Source organism: Cryptomeria japonica, chromosome 1, assembly GCF_030272615.1.
Source record: "Cryptomeria japonica chromosome 1, Sugi_1.0, whole genome shotgun sequence".
NCBI lineage: Eukaryota > Viridiplantae > Streptophyta > Pinopsida > Cupressales > Cupressaceae > Cryptomeria > Cryptomeria japonica.
In genome coordinates this window covers 471,149,979-471,167,933 of record NC_081405.1, presented here as the reverse complement: position 1 = coordinate 471,167,933, position 17,955 = coordinate 471,149,979, and the positions used below count along the sequence as shown (strand labels likewise).

Below are 17,955 nucleotides of genomic sequence, written 5' to 3'. Positions count from 1 at the left end.
ACATTCCAGACTTAGCCAAATTTCAGGACATTTGAGGATCAGGATGACATTCTAGACTTCTCGAGGCGAATTCGCTTTGTCCTTGATGTAAGGGATGGGACCTAGGAGGACATTATGCATTCAACCAAGGTTTGATTTAGCAACTTGAAGTGCGATCGAATAGTACACAAAAAACACCCTAGGAATGATCTAAATAACCCCTAATCACTCAATTGACCCGACCTCTTGAGGAGATCCACCTACTGACCCAATTCAACTTAAGCAAAGCCTGCTATCCTAATGATCTCTCTGACAACACTCCAAATGCAAAGGCTAAAAGCCAGGAACCTAAAAGACTAAGAGAACAACACTACTCTACTCTAACTTCTATTCTATTATCTTAAGACTATCTACTGACTATTAACTCACTATTAGCTATTAACCTTTACAAATATACAGCTTAAGCCTTTTATAGTGCTCTCAATACAATTCAACGGCTCAGATCAATGGCCAGGATTTTACAATGAAAACCCTAATTAGGGTTTGTTACAACAAACTCTCCCTAGCCAATGAGAAAATTACATTTCATGAGGGTGGACCAATAGATATCAGGGGTAGGTGCCTCAGAGTTTGTGCCATCATGGAGGAATCAAATACATTGTATCTTGACATGTTGATGTAGACCCTCCTTGATTGGTGAGTGGTGATTGGGACGATGACTAGGATTCCACCTCAATTTGCACTTGTAGGTTTGGAAGATTTGATACTTGACATTACAAGCCTGCTCAAAGTAGTGGTGATAGCAAGTATTCATCGTGGTCAACCTCCAATCCTTGCTTGTCTATCTTGCCTTGGAATGGTAATATGATCTCCCTTTTGCCATCTTATGATCTCCCCATGCCAATGTGATAGAATGAGAACCTTGAAGATATTCCGCTCTACTGCTTGTAGGTGCTTAGTACTCTAAATCTTCTTCATGCACTTGAGGTGTTCTTGATGCTGATGGAGCTTCTTGAAGAGGTCTTCCTTATATCGTGTCCTTGGTGTTGAAACTTTTTCCTTGGGGTCTTTACTCCAATCTTCCTCCATTTGTTTCTTCATCTCCTGCAAAACAAATAACCAAGCATCAAATGATATCCCTTGTATTATAACCTCCTAGTTTGATGTAATTTGCAGGTTTAACAAGAGCATCTATAGAAGGGGTCACTCCTTGATTGAAGCAAATTTGTTGTCTTCTTGATGAATTCGCTCCTCCTAAATGTCAGATCCACATCTTCAATGCTTAATTTGTCTTTCTTGATCATCAGGTCCGCTCCTTTAATGTCTAATTTTGCCCTTGTGCTGCAGCAACTCACCTATATTCTGATAAAACTCGCTAATGTGCTGACAGAATTTGATGTCTAGCTGGAGAAATCCGCTGTCTTGCTGTTCAGATTCAGTAGGTCTGCTCACAAATACTTCTCCTTTATAGGTGCTTAGGGTAAAGATCATGTCATTTGGGTGCAAGGCTAACTTGCTCTAGCAAAACACTTGAATTCACTCTAGGACCCTTGGGAGGACATTCGCCCTTGGACCCTTGAAAGGTTAATTCTTTTAGGAAGAAAATCGTTCTATGTCCTTTCCAAGGACAAGGTTTAGACAAGAACTTCGCTCCATGTCCTTGCTAAGGACACGCCCTAAATGGTCAAGTTCTGTGATGCCCCCTTCCTAAAATCACCCTAAAACATAAATAAAGCAATAATTTTAGGATCTAGGAATAGGAGCTCATCCTTTATACAAAATTGATCTTTTCTCATATTATCCAACCATAGCTAATACTATGCATACCTATCAATCATTTACTTATGCCCATAATGAAATGCTAAAGTATTTCCAATAAGTTAAAAGGATTGTAAATTTGTGTTGTATGATTTACACCCCATAGATTGCATGAGACTCTTCTTCCCTATTCTGCTAATCCTTACCAGATGGAAGATTTACCGTGCCAAGGGCGCATGACACGGTCTACATGCGGCTCCCTCAGGGTTTACTACCCGTCTTGGGACATTTTCATCATGTGACCGATTTACTCTGCCTTTCCCCCACACACTCCCTATCTTTGCAAGTATTAGAGAAAGACGAAGGATAAGCTCACTGCCATCTATAGGTTAAGTAATTAAATTTAATATGGCTTATTTAAATTACATCGTCAATTAATTATTCAGTGATTTGTCCACATATTATGTTATCATTACATTTGGAAAATTTGCATTGCTTCATTATTACCATTATTGATATTCTTGATAGTATCAAACTATATCAATGTTTTGTATTAATTTATTGAACTGCCATTTGTAATCAGTATGTTGATTTAAATTATTAGTATCAATTGCATTAAATTGTATTTATTTTGTTTGCATTACCAATATTAAATTGTATTAACAGCAGACCCTACTGCTGGACTATGTTATAGTTATTGACTGAATTCTATATTATTTTATTTATATTGGAATATATTTAACTCAGCATTCTACATGTCCTACAAATTACTTATTACGTATGAAACCTGAAACTTAGGTAATAGCGTCAGGTCATACTTACCTTTTCCTTGCTGACTGTTGTTGTCCCTTTGTGACAGGCTGGACTGCCACCGCTGGAATTTTCCTTCACTTAATTCTGCCCCAAATTCTTCTTTCTTGTCTGCCGTACCTCCTTTTCTTCTTTTTGTTCGCCTTTTTTTTCTCCCCCCTTCTTTCGTGTGCAACCCAGGTCTTATACTAATGGGTCCGATGCCCCTTGGGGAGAGACGTGGCTTTAATAAAGGTCACGTCCCTCTCTTGCATTATAATTAAGATCCGATACTTTTGGTATTTAATATTATTCGTTGTTATGTTATTATCTCTTTGTTGATTTAACATAGGAATATTTTCTCATCATTATTATTTATTTTATTTGTTTATTATTATTATTATTTTAATTTATTTGTTTATTACTATTATTATTATTATTTTTTAATCGGTGTATCATACAATCAATTACTGATTATTAATTAGCAAATAATAAATCAATTTAAATGTATTAGAATAATCAAATTAATAATTCATCAATATAATAAATCAAAATAATACACCAAAATATAATACATCAATATAAAGGTACACAAAAGATTTATGGATTAGAATTTAAACCATTGTATTCACAAATTATGATTTCTATTACATTTGGTTTTATTATACATAGATTAGGCATGGTTCGTGACAAGTTCGCTCTTTGTCCTCCCCAAGGACAAGACCTATGTGGAAAAAATTGCTCTCTGTCCTTTGAGAGGACAAGACTTAAATGACAAATTCGCTCATCATCCTTCTCAAGGACAAGACCTAAATGAAAATTTTCGCTCCTTGACCCTACTAAGGACAGGACCTATATGAAGTCATTGCTGGCTGGCCTTTGCAAGGTATACTATCATTAACTTGTCTCATTTTATATGGGGATCAAGACTAAGACAAGGGGTTCGCTCTACATCCTTGCTAGGGACAGGACCTATACCAAACTCGCTCCCTGTCCTTTCTAAGAACAAGCCTCTTAAGGTAGTTTGCTCTCTGTCCTTGATGAGGACAGGACCTATATCAACATTTTTTGCTCCTCAACCTTTGCAAGGTACGCTTTTTCATCACTTCGCTTAATGTCTCATTGGCAAACAAAGTCAAAGCAAGCAGTCCGCTCCATCTCCTTTCCAAGGACAGGCCCAAAATACAATTTTCGCTCTGTGACCTTGATGAGGATAGGACTTAAAGTATAGTTCGCTCTGTGTCCTCTCTAAGGACAAGCTCCAAAAGGTGAATTCTCTCCAAGACCAAGGTAAGGACAGGCTCCAAATAAGGTTCGCTCTCTTACCAGCCTAAGGACAACTCCAAATTCTCTTTTTGACCAGCCTAAGGAAAAGGCAAAGACATATCTAAATTTGCTCAATGACCATCAGCAAGGAGAAGGTATGATTCTTAGAACAAAGTTTGGATCAAGGCACATTCTAGTTCACTCTATGATCAGCAAGGAGACAACATCAAATCGCTCCAGGTTCTTGATGAGGACAGTGCCTATATTGTAAATTTTGCTCTCTGACCAATCTAAGGACAAGCTCCAAAAGGTGAATTCGCTCAAAGACCAGCCTAAGGACAGGCCCTATAATGCATTTTCGCTCTATGACCAGCCTAAGGACAAGCTTACATAACAGTTCGCTTCGTAACCCTTAGCAAGGTACATGCTTGGAAAAATTCGCTCCAAACTTATAGCAGTGCACATGGCATTTGTGATGATATTTGCTTCCCTTTTGATCTTACTTGCATAGTAATTTGCTCATCCTTTTGACTTCAGTACTTGAGCGTTTCAATTTACATTCTTGGAGGTTCGATTCTTTGAGACTTAGATTTTAACCTCCATCTTTGTGACTTGTAAGAGCGAATTTCATCCTTATTAAAATTTGCATTTCTGAGTTCTTCACTCTCCCTGTATTGAATGTGAAACCTGAATTCTTGATTGATCTCCTTCGTTCCATGCTCCATGCATCCTTGCTCCCATTAAACCTGGAAACAAACATATTCTGATCAAGATACTAGAAAGAGAACAATGTTTTCTCAAATCTGGAAATAAATTTCGAATCTGATTTTCCTTAATATGGATTTGCTCCTTTATGTTGTTATTTGCTTCTGCTCTTTTATACTCTGACTTGAATTTGCTTTGATTTACTTCATTTGAATTTAAATCCCAAATGGTTCTCGTCTAAAGGACACGTCTTTAATTTCAAGGGCTAGCTTCCTTATCATTAACTCCATACCTTGCAAGGAAATGGTGAGGTGGATGCTTTCTTCTTTTCTTTCTCTCAAAAAAAATGTCTTGAAACTTTTAAATCTCCACCTTAGAGTCTGGTGGGGCCCAAGCAACGATGTGGCAAAGCATGTGGAGACTTTTAAAATTTCCTTCTTTAAAGTTTGTGGGCCCAAACAGTTATACGGTAGAGAGGGAAAAGAATGAAATACTCTATGTCTTAAGAAAACCTTTTAGATCTCCATTTTAGAATTTGTGGGGCCCAAAATGTAATGTGATACGGTGGAGAGAAATATGAGGGGGGAGTGGTAGGAAATGTTAAGGGTAGCTGCTACGTGGAGAAAGAGGGGCAATGGGATGTTGGAGAAAAGGGGGACATAAGGGATATAAATGATGGAATTGGGATGTTGGAGAAAAGGGGGACATAAGGGATATAAATGATGGAATTAGGAGATACGTGGGGGGGGAATGAGGTTTAGGATGTGGGAGGTAAAAGGGGTTGGAAGGAGTTAGGATATGTTGGGGAATAAAGTGGAGTGGGAGGTATAAGGGGGTAATGAAAGGGTAAAGGGGATGTAGGCTATAATGGGAGTTATAAGGGGCAAGGAAAAAGGGTAAGGGGGTAGGGTGGTAGGTTAGGATATGGGTAGGCTAGGATGGGGGTAGGTGATAAGATGGATAAAGTGGAGTGGGAGGTATAAGGGGCTAATGAAAGGGTAAAGGGGATGTAGGCTATAATGGGAGTTATAAGGGGCAAGGAAAAAGGGTAAGGTGGTAGGGTGGTAGGTTAGGATAGGAATAGGATATGGGTAGGCTAGGATGGGGGTGGGTGATACGAATAGGATATGGGTAGGCTAGGATGGGGGTCGGTGATAAGATGGAAAGGTATGGGTAGGAAGAAGGTAATTAGGAATAAAGATGGGAAATGGGAATAATTAAGTAGGTAAGGAGGTTAGGATGTTGTAGGCTAAGGGGTATAGAGATAGGAGGGTAGAAGATGTAGGTGTAAATGTAGATGATGGGTAGTGGATGAGTATACTAGGATGGGGAGAGGGTTAGGTAGGTAAAGGTATAGGTTAGAAGATGGGATGTAAGGTAAGGGACATGGAAGTGGTAGGTTATGTAGAGATGTGACGGAGGTTAAGGCATGGGGTAAAAAAGGTGGATGGAGGATAGAGGATAGGAAGGTAGATGTGTTAGAAGGTATGGTAAATGGAAGTGGAGAGTGTTAGGGGAGGTAGAAATAGAAGGAAATGGAATGGTGAAATGGTAATGGCAATGATGGGAAATGGGAATGGGTGTGATCGGGCTTGGGCACCCACTAACCGTGCTAGGAGAAGTGGAAGTGATTATGCCTTGGCTGGGCAAAGGGGGTGTTGAACCTCACTTCATCCTTAATAGAGAGACTTGATCAGCTCTTGAGCAAGTACACACAAAAGGTTAATAGAAAAGACTCGACAACAACTAACAACTAAGCTAAGAGGACTAACCTAGAAAGCGAAAAAGTGGGGGTCCCCATTTGTGATGGGGTGTTGTGTGAATACCTCACAACAAAACCCAGGGACACATTTCCAGCATTTTTCGGTGTTTCCTTGTTTTCGAAACATTCCAAGGACGGGGATGCCTAGGGGATGTCCTAGGCCATCCCAAAATTTTGAAAAACCACAAGGGATGTCTCGAAAACTTGGGGATGTGCCAGAAAGAAAAAGGGGACAGCTGGATGGGTAGGGATATCTGTGACGTCCCCCTACTATCCCAGGGACAGTTGGCTTTGCCCAAAAAGTAACATTTTAAAAAAAATAAAAAGATCCTTTTGGTATTCTTCTGGATTCAACTGTGTAGCTTTTTGGCAGCATAAAAAGCTACAAAGTTGAATCCAGAAGAATAACAAATATATTATTATGGACTCTGGAAATTTCATGATTTCAATAATAAGATTTTTTATTTTTCCAGCTTGGTCTTTCGTCATCAACTATTTAATCAATGTTAGATAAAGAAAACTGACTTCACATGCCAACAACTCCCACACCTTAACTCACCCTAAATGAGGAGGAAATAAAATGAAATTTTCGTTGTTTTTGTATTTTCATATCATAGCTGAAAGCGAAACTTGCAGCCTTTGAGCATTTTGTTGTAACTTGTATACTATTTTTTAAAATCACAAGCATATTGACAATGAATTATGAAAACTATAAAGTTTTGACATTTGCTAATTTATTCAATTCTCATGTGAACTCTCAATTCAACAAAATAATAATGTATTAAGGATCGATAATGTATATGAAGAATTATTTATCAATGTTATCATATGAATATTTGAAATTTCTCTATATATTTAAAATTTTTCCCTTTTTTAATATAGCCATCCCCTACCATCCCCAAAATTGGCTCAAAAAAAAGTCATCCCCGAAGCTCATTCTCCCATCCCTTACTGTCCCTGTTCTAGAAACTTGGGTTAACAAAGAAATTAAATAATAAAATATTATTTAATTTAATTATTCTTGTGAGGTGGAAATGGTTATAAGTAGCCTTGCATTGTTATTATCCTCTTGCATCATCATATGCTGTAAATGGTTCTACATGCTTCAAGTGTAATTCACATGGTGACAGAAGATAGTCCACTCCACATAATGCTGCATGTGCAACATTAACTCTCCTCCAACTCAAAGGTGAAGCTATCCTTGTCTATTGAAACAATAACTTTATGAAAGGGTCAATATTGAACAGTTATTTTTCAAGAAAAAATAGAAGAATATACATAACCTGGAAATACAAAATGGAGAAATTTGAAATATTTTCACAATAGTTTACCAATAGATGCTTGTGAATGGTGTTTATGTGGAATAAATAGTGTTGTACATTGAATTTCTAGAGCTGAATGAGCATCCTGTAGCACGGAGCATTTCCTGCAGCATGCTACAGGATCCATAGTGATACAAAAGGCTATTGGATGAAATTTAATTGGATAGGATTGTCTTATTTTATTATGTGTTATGCTAGATGGTTGCTTTTCTGCCCACCCACTGTCAACAACGCCTGAGATTTTTACTCTCAGAATTTTGATCTTGTTTTTTGGGTTTTTAATTTTTTATTATATTTTCTTGAAATAACAGGATGTTTGGGGACTTAAGTCCACAGAAAGGTGATGCAATTGAGGATCTTAAGGTCCTCTTGAGTTGTCATTTTTGTGAGATAGGATTGTGCTATTTTTGTTAGGTGTTAAGCTAGATGGTTTCTTTTCAGGCCATCCACTGCCAACAATGCCAGAGGTTTTCACTGTCAGTTTTGATCTTGATTTTTTATACTTTCAAGTTTTTGATTTTTAATCTTGTTTTTTATGAAATAACAGGAGGTTAGGGGACTTAAGTCTGCAGCAAAGGGATGCCATCGAGAACCTTGAGATCCTCTTGAGTTGTCATTTTTGTGATAAATTTTTCCTTAATCCATGATTTCTTGTAGAGTTTGAGGTTGTGTCTATTTACCATGAGAGAACATCATTGAGTGCAGAGTTTCCCTTCCAAATATGAGCTGTGAATCATTCAGAAGTGCCCAATCTCTTGGTTGACAAAGCTGCATTTGATAATGGAATCATTCCACAGAGGATGCTGATGTTGGAAGATTTTTTGTATGGAATATATCTTGATGTCATAACTCATCCAAAGCTAAGGATCTGTAAAAGATCTTAAAAATTTACGAAAAGCATTGTTCAATTTTGGCTGCTCATTGCGCTGCTTTCTGCTTTCAAGAGCTCTGTGCATGGCTCTTGTGCTATTCTCAATGTTTTGATTTTGAATTCAATTGGTTGAATTGCCTTCTTTCCATACACAAATTCATAATATGTGAATTCAGTTACCTTCTATAGGTCCACAATGCCTTTGGTAGCCAACTGGTCCAACCCTTTCAATTGAAGGGAAACTGTTTTTATTATAATGTTTTCTAACAAATGATTAGTCACCCCCACTTTGTCCATGGAATTGGGGGCAATAAGGTGATTGACTTTTGGTGGCTGACTTCATATTCTTATCTACTTTTTCTTTATCATTTGAGCTCTAGACTCATCCTCTGCCATTAAGAAATTGCCTTTGGCAATGCTTTAAGGTTTAATGTGCAGTGAAAAATGTTATGGCTAGGAATCCAATCAATTAGGTTTAGAAATAGCAAGATGTTTCTTGCTATCACTTGCGAGTGTCTAGACATTTGGTTCTGGAACCACAAGGAGCTGCTACCTTTATTACGTAATAACTGGTACATTTTTACTGGTCATGTAATGGTTATTGCAACTTGTTCTACATGAGGACCATTGCCAACTTTGTGCAGCAGGAAACCATTGATGAATTTAATGAAATCAATCAACAGGAACTGGATTTCTAGTGATACTAAATTAGAAGAGACGTTTGATGATCCTTTGATTCACTATTATTTTTATAATCTTTACACTACATCTTGAATCCTCTTTAACCACCTCAATTCAAGGTTTGTTCCTTTTCTCAAACTCCGTGAGGTTGCCTATATGAAATCTCGATTTGTGTCTTTTGTTTTCAATTTTGTAGATGATGGAATGGTGGTACCAATCTGCAGAAGAGAGGCTCTCATCTCCAACTGTGTATCCTCCACCTCCACCACCCCCACAGCCAAAGGTGGGCATAATAGTTCCTATTTAATCCATTTTCATTTACAATTACAACTGTTGAATACAATTTATTGCAAACCTCTTTTTGTATTTTATATGTTTTTTGAACTTATGCAGAATGCTTTTTAATTTTATTTCAATGTTAGGTTGCAGAGAATGGTATTCCATTACCACCTGATAGGACAGTCTGTCCACTATGCTCGCAGAGACGTACTAATCCCACACTGATTGCTGTGTCAGGATTTGTTTTCTGCTATCCATGTATTTTCAATTATGTTTCAAAGGTAAAATGGAAATAAAATACGTAAGAATGTTCTATTCTGTTATATGAAGGTTTCTTAGCTATGATCTCTTAATTCTAATATAATTGTTTCACTTAGCTTCACCTCCTTGGATCAATTTAGTGGGATTTATCATTTATTGGTTTGTTCATTATCTCCAGTTACATCCTTTTGATGAGGAACATAGACCAGCCATTTCAAAGGAACTCGTATAACATAATCACAGTCACTAGTCTATGATCCTTAGAACATAAGTCAAGAAAGCTAGGACTTGTACATTAAGCCTATAAATTTGACTGATTTCAGTTTTCACAGACCTACAAAACAGATTTAGACGAACCCCAAATTTAGTTTCTGTATTGATCTAAATAGCTACTGATAAATAATTCCTGTTTGCAGATTATAATTGAACTGAAAACAACAAATATAGTATGCTGATTGAACATGTAATTTGTTGTGATTGCAACACTGACTGAGATCAATAATTACATTATTAATTGGAGCACTCAAACATCTAATTTACAACAATTATGATAATGCAAGGTAATTTGTGGAAGCATAGCACTGTCAGTTCATTTTGAGACTCCACTCCAAGACTCCGTGGATCTCAGGGATGAAGATCAGATTATGACATCTGAAACAATGATGCTCTACCCTGGGTAACTGCTATTTAGTGCTCAGATTTGCTGTGCAAGTTAGGTGATAGGAATGATGTGGTGGCAGCACTCATTTGCAGATCTGAAGGGGGGATTTGAGGTGGACAGCCCTATTTGAAAACCTGATCACACCTTTTAGACCAAACCTGGTATTGCTATGATGCAAATAATCCCTAAACTCCATCTCCAGATGGTTAGAGAGGTCACCGTGTTTATGGCAGAGCTGGGAAGTTATGACTTCAAACCTTAGGATAGGTGTGGCTGATGAGAGGTAGTGCTAGGGTTTAATTTATCAATGGCTAGTCCACAGCCTCGAATTGTCTTCGACTGATGATCTCTGGATAGGTTTTATCTGATTGACCCTTCACGATCCTTGACTCCAAAGCCCCAAATTGATTATGGGTGTCTAGAAATATTTAATTGACGTCACTTTAGTTGCCGTATTCACTTGTGACACATTCACAATTAGATTAAACGACGCTGCAGTGCGCACCTGGAATTGCCCAGCTAGAGGGAGAGGTTTTTCTTCCTCATCTCCAAGTCAGCCTCCAAAGGATTTCGTCCTTCCAGATCAGCTAATTGAAAACTCCAGAAATCATTTCCAAAATTGCATACTTCAAAATGATCCAAAGACTTGTCTTTATACCTGATTTGAACTAGGTCCCATGGCCCAAATTGAACACCACTTTTAAGCTTTGAATTTTTTCTCTTTATTTTTTTCATTCTTTATTTTATTATTATATGTATATTATATAATATATATTAGTGTTTAAAAACATTATTTTTGATTAATAAATAAAGCAAAGCTTATTGGCAGGAAAATGAGGATATGACAATCTCCAACCAGCTGGAGATCCTCAATAAAATAAATACGAAGTTGGGAAACTCTAAGGTAAATCAAAAAACACATCCCACAAAATAATGCTATAATTATTTACCATCTATCATGAAACCTGCATTCTCATCCCTACTGGCATTTCCAGTATGATGAGATGGCAGGGAGTATTTCCTCTATAGACAAATCACATAACCACCTTAGGATGCATGCAAAAATGAGGGAATGACATTTGGACGTTTGGTTGTTCCCACAATGGTTGGGGATGTCGAAGCATCCCCTATGTCAAAAACAATTCTTGAGAGTTCAAAAAAAATTATTATTATTATTATTTTTCAAGCAACTTTGAGCACTCTACATTGATCATATTGGTCATGGTTATTTACTTTCTCCCTCCCATACGTTCAATTGTGATGGTGTGAGAGAGAGCCTTTCTTAGACGCTTTGTTACCCATTCTGGTAGCTCTCTTTTGTTTTTCAAGAAGGCAAATAGTGAACCCATATTTGACTATCAGTGTATTGTACCCTTTTCGTTATTCCTCTCACATACTTAGAATGCCTAAAATATAATAAGCCAAAACCAACCTCAAGAGAGGAAAGGCAAGACCATATACAGTGAAATTCCCTCCATGCTTACGTTTGTTTTTGTGTGCTTCTCAATATTAGAAGAATTTATTTTTGGGTGGTTCTCAATGTCAAAGATATCATAAGAGCATATGCTTTCCTCACCTAATCTCAATCCTATTCATTCATTGACTTGTGTTAGTTTAAGTGTTTGGTATACGGTTAAGTGAAGTATTTGTTCTAGTGTTTGATATTGCACAGTTTGAGGTTAAATTTCTTGAAGCTATTTTGAGATAGTTTTATGACCACTATATTTGATTTTTCTTTTTATAAGTTCTAAAGCAAAAATCTATATAATTTAGATGCTTTTAATATTTTAATATTTTATTTTTGATAGTAAACAACTTTTTTAGTCTTGTCCAAATTTGTTAATATTAAAAAATACTCTATTTCTCTTATTAAATTTTCTCATTCTCTCCAACAATCCAATTTTTTTGTAAGATTGGCATTGTATCTTGGTCACTTTATACTACGTTTGTGTATCTGTCTTTAAACTGATAGATCCGAGTTTGGTTCGAACTGGATCTGATCTAGTTTGATCCACTTGCAAGTATGATCAAGATGTAGGAGAGTGGGGTTGGGTTCATATGGGATAAACCTAGGCAAGATTAATGGGAACCCAGGCAAACCTAGGGCCAATCCATCTATTTTTTCCGCCTCTCTTTTATTTTTCTAGTGTTAATTAAAATTATTTCCACCTTTGACATGTGTTTTAAAAATTTATGAAAATGTCGTGTGCCATGAAGATCTATGTAGTTTTGAAGGTCTTCATTTGGGCTTGGTGGCAGGGGCTTTGCTCCTTGAGCCTACCCTATATTGTGATAGGGAATTCTTGAGGGGCATAGCCCCTAGACCTTGCAAGGGGCATTGCCTCTTGACCCTGCAAGGGGTTCTGTCCCCACAGCCCCATGAAGCTGTGGGGTGTTGTGGGATATGGAGCCAAAGCAAATTGACTTGGATGGATCCATCTTCCAACATATTACACTTGAGCTCCAAAAGTGAGCACAGTTTAAGTGCAAGTGGCAATGGCACTACTTGTGGTTCTTCAAATTCTACATATCTAATGTCAATGATGATGCTAGTGTTGATGTTGATGATTTAGAAAATCCTTCTGATGCTAGAAATTGATTGTTGAACTTGATATTATTACTTGAATATTGAATTTGAAATCTGAACAATGATTGTTTTCTAATATTTATCATTTATGTTTTAAATGACATTACAGTTTATGGTGATTTTGTTCATTATATTATGTTACATGGTATTCTAAACTTAATTTTTTTTTTTTTAGATATATGTTTTTACATTTTTTTTGTATGGACGAGCGTGTTGAAACTTAGTAGCTTCGGTAAGATAAATGATTGAATGAGAGACTTCATTCATGTCTCATTCAATCATCTACCTTATTGATATAACTGCAAATGGTAGACCTCATGATTAAACTTGTTATAATCATCTTTATATGCATTCACTATCCAAAACATTGGATTGCACAATTTGACATCATCAATCATGTTATGATCATATTACACATGCTGTGATTGTAATAAGAACAGACCAGACTTATGATAACTATCATAGCTATCATATGATAGCATTGATTGATGTAATAGTTATCACATTAATCTCGCATTATACCGATCGGTTATTGGTTGTTATATCAACAACATTTGACGTGACCAATTGTTAATCGGTTGATTATATTAAATGATGTGACCCGATAGTTATCGGCATAAACACTAAATGAAGCGGTGCATGTGCGCCGATCAAGACATGGCATGTCTGGTCAAGGCATGCCTTGATCGGTGGGCATTGCTTATAAGTATATGTCATATGAAATGTTGTAGATGCATAGAAATAAATTAATGTTATCTTCAGCAACCTGTAACATAAGAATCAAAAGTAAATATCAATAAAACAATAACAAAATTATACAACTTCAAACTTGAACATAAATTTGAATAACATTTACATGGTATCAGAGCCACATTGATCGAACCTGAGGCATTCAAATTTGAGAAGTTCAAATCAAAGATATAAACATCATATTTTCCATGGCTAATGTTATCAGATTTGAGGACAGACTTGAAGGAGGTGAAAATTTCTCAGCATGGAAGTTCAGAATTAAAATGATTTTAAAAGAAAATAAAGTTGAATCATTCATAAGAGTTGAATCTAAAGAACCAGAGAATGAACCTGACAAATCAACATGGACTGAGGGAAATGAAAAGGCCATGAAGATCATAGTCGATGGAGTGAGAAATCACATTATGCCAATAATAACAAAACATGAGACTGCCTACCATATGTTCAAAGCACTCGAAAGTGCATTTGAGATAAACAACGCAAGTAGAACCCTGGCTCTAAAAAGGGAAATAAATCACATAAGCATGAACAAAGGAGAGTCAATCAAGGCATACTTTATGCGGATATTAGCCATAAGGGATGAACTGGCAACGCTTGGATGTGAGATCCAGAGAAAAGAGCTAACACTCATTGCTCTAGATGGGTTGCCTAGTACATGGGAAACATTCGTCCAAGGCATTAGTGCAAGGGATAAATATCCGAAATTTGATAAGCTAAGAGCAGATTATCTTCAAGAGGAGTCAAGGCTGAATAAGAAGGGGATCAAACAAAAGAACAGAGACGAAGATCTCCATGTTCTAAATACCAACTCCAACAAGAAAAACAAGAAGAAACATTTCAAGAAGAGAAAGAACCGACATGAGAAAAGGTCATCTAAGAGAGACAACTCTCACATTCAGTGCTTTAGGTGTGATCAATATGGACACTATGCAGCAAGTTGTCCGGATAGAATCAAACAACAAGCTACATTTGCAAAAGTTAAAAGGGAAGAATATGACTCCAAGAAGCATGTATTCTACTCTGTCCTTTCTAGTCAAGTATCCAATAAATCTAACACTTGGATCATTGACAGTGGGTCTTCAAGACACATCACTGGGTATAGAGAATTATTGGATTCCATGTTAGAAGAAACTGATGAAGAATTAACCGTTGGTGATGACTCTGCACATCTAGTGAAAGGCATTGGTACCTGCACCATTAAGCTAAAGACAAGCATGTCTCTTCAACTCACTGGAGTTCTATTCATTCCTGGCATCAAGAGGAACTTAATCTCCATATCTACACTTGAAGATGATGGGTACAGAATGACATTCATGAATGGTAAAGTTCTAGTATGGCCACAAAACTCTTCCATCAAGAAGGCTACAACCTTAGGACATAGAAAAGGCTATTTGTACGAGGTATGTACTGAATCTAACGTAGCCCTACTTCATGAGATTGCAGATTCTAATGAAATTTGGCATAGAAGATTAGGTCATTTAAACTTTTGTGCTTTATGTTCAATGGAAAAATTAGTAATTGGTTTGCCTAAGTTAAAACAATACCATTCTAGTACATGTAAGGGGTGTGCCCTAGGCAAAAATACTAAGAGTTCTTTTCAAAATAGTTCTAGGAAAACAAGCAATGTTTTAGAACTAGTTCACTTTGACCTATGTGGGCTAATGTTTGTACCGTCATTAGGGGGGTTCCTTTATTATGTAATACTCATTGATGACTTCTCCAGGAAGACCTGGATCTACTTTCTTAAACGTAAAGAATCTGAAGAGATCCTCAAGAGATTTAAGGAATTCAAATCTCTCTCTGAAAACTATTCCGGAAAGAAAATAAAAAACCCTAAGGACTGATAATGGGAGGGAATACCCCTCAGACATTTTTAGGGAATTTTGTAAAGAAGTTGGGATTAAGAGGGAGTTCACTATCCCTTACAACCCCCAACAAAATGGGGTTGCTGAGAGAAAAAATAGAACCATTGTAGAAGTAGCCAAAGCCATGCTTCTTGATCAAAACTTAGAAACTCATCTTTGGGCAGAATCCTCCAACACTGCTGTATACATACAAAATAGATGTCCTCACTCCCACATTGAAGACAAAACTCCTGAAGAAGTTTTCACAGGGATAAAGCCCGATATCACTCAATTTAGGATATTTGGATGCCCTGTCTACTTTCATATACCTAACGAGAAAAGAACAAAACTAGAACCCTCTAGAAGAAAAGGAATCTTTGTTGGATATAGTGAAACCTCTAAAGCCTAAAGAATATTTGTGCCTGGACATAGCAATATTGAATTTAGTAGAGATGTAATATTTGAAGAAGACATAGCCTTCAAAAGAGCCAAATACTCTATTGAGTCAGAAATCTATGTTCCATCTTCAGACATAGAAGAGGATTCCACTCCTGAGGTTCAGAGGGAGTGTTCAGAAGAAAATGAAGAACAAATTCCTCCCCAAGAAATCTCTAAGAAAAGACCTCTATGGGTTCACAAGACAATGGAAGATGCAAGGGACTTTACAACTCCTTCAGGAACTTTTAAGGAAAGTAAGAGGCCCCGAAGATTCACTAGCTATGTAGCCCTAATGAATGATCTCTCTAAATCAAAACCTTCTTGTGTACCAGAAGCGCTTAAACATCAAGTTTGGAAAGATGCCATGTCGAAAGAATATAAAATAAATCCATCCTCAACAATGATGTGTGGGAAATTGTTCCTAGGCCAAAAGGGAAATCCGTTGTCTCATCCAAATGGCTATTCAAAATCAAACATGCTGCAGATGGTAGCATAGAGAAACATAAAGCCAGATTTGTTGCCCGAGGGTTCTCACAGAAACAAGGAATAGACTATGATGAGACATTTGCTCCAGTTGCTAGATACACCTCTGTCAGAACAGTACTGGCCATTGTAGCAGCCAAAGGTTGGAAAGTCCATTAGATGGATGTGAAAACTACTTTCTTGAATGGTGAAATTGAGGAGGAAGTCTACTTAGAACAACCAGAAGGGTTTGAGATCCACAATATAGAAACACATGTGTGCAGATTAAAGAAAGCCCCATATGGTTTAAAATAGGCTTCCAGGGCCTGGTATGAAAGAATTGACAACTATTTTCTGGGATTGGGATTCTCAAAGAATGATGCAGATCCGAATCTATACTTCAAAAAGGTCAAAGGTGATATGCTGATATTGATCTTATATGTTGATGATCTTCTGATTACAGGAGAAGATCACCTTATTGGACAATGTAAGAAAGACCTTGAAAAGGAGTTTGATATGAAGGATTTAGGCCTTCTACATTACTTTCTTGGATTGGAAGTTTGGCGAAACTCTACAGTATTGTGCTTAATCAAGGAAAATACACCTTAGACAGATTGAAGAGATTTGGTATGATGAACTGCAAACCCATGTCTTCTCCTATGGAAACTAATCTTCGCAAATTGAAGGAGGCAGCAGCAGATTCCCCATTGGTAGATCCCACTCTCTACAGACAGATGATTGGATCGTTAATGTACTTGGTCAATACTAGACCTGATATCTATTATCCAGTAAATGCCTTGAGCCAATTCATGTGTGAACCTAAGGAGATACATCTTATGGCTGTGAAACATATTATGAGATATCTTCAAGGTACTCTTAACTATGGACTCAAGTATAAGAAAGATGTTTTGGATCTTCATGGGTTCACTGATTCAGATTGGGTTGGAAGTGTGATTGACGGGAAAAGCACCTCAAGATGTTGCTTCAGCTTGGGTTCAGCCATGATATCTTGGATTAGCAGGAAACAGTCTTCAGTAGCTCAGAGTTCTATAGAGGCCGAACATATCACAACTTCCATGGCTGCATGAGAAGCTGTATGGCTACGAAAGCTACTTGTAGGATTATTCGGAGAACCAATGAAGCCTACTATAATTCATTGTGACAATCAGAGTTGTATAAAACTCTTCGTGAACCCTGTATTTCATGATAGATCCAAACACATTGAGATCCCTTATCACTATGTGAGAGATATGGTGGATAAGAATGTGATTTAGTTTCAGTATATCAGTACAGGAGACCAGACAGCAGACATACTGACCAAGCCCCTATCCAGAGTGAAAGTTGAACACTTCAGAAAAAGTCTTGGTATGATTGAGTTATATTTAGTTTTGTATTCTGTACTAATATATGAGATGTTTAATGTGTAAACTTCTTTTGTTGTGTTATGACTTTATGGGCCTCACCCCCTGTGTACATTTCTAAAAGGTGACGATCTTTTAGACAATGAACACTTGTATTAAACATTATAAGGTGACGATCT

At 37.1% G+C, this 17,955-nt stretch overlaps 1 protein-coding gene across 7 annotated transcripts in view; it reads left to right on the top strand.

Annotated features, from left to right (window-relative positions):
* The window catches only part of LOC131071396 (peroxisome biogenesis protein 12), a 296,532-nt gene that overhangs the window by 276,349 nt on the left and 2,228 nt on the right, over positions 1-17,955 (top strand). For 5 of the 7 annotated variants that reach the window (XM_058007230.2, XM_058007213.2, XM_058007226.2 and 2 more), the window contains 2 exons: positions 9,330-9,416; positions 9,556-9,693. The exons of 1 other annotated variant lie outside the window; for it this stretch is intronic. In XM_058007230.2, coding sequence (XP_057863213.1) covers positions 9,330-9,416; positions 9,556-9,693 — 225 coding nt within the window. The remainder of the gene's footprint in view (positions 1-9,329; positions 9,417-9,555; positions 9,694-17,955) is intronic. One more of the 7 variants, XM_058007235.2, reaches the window with a different exon arrangement.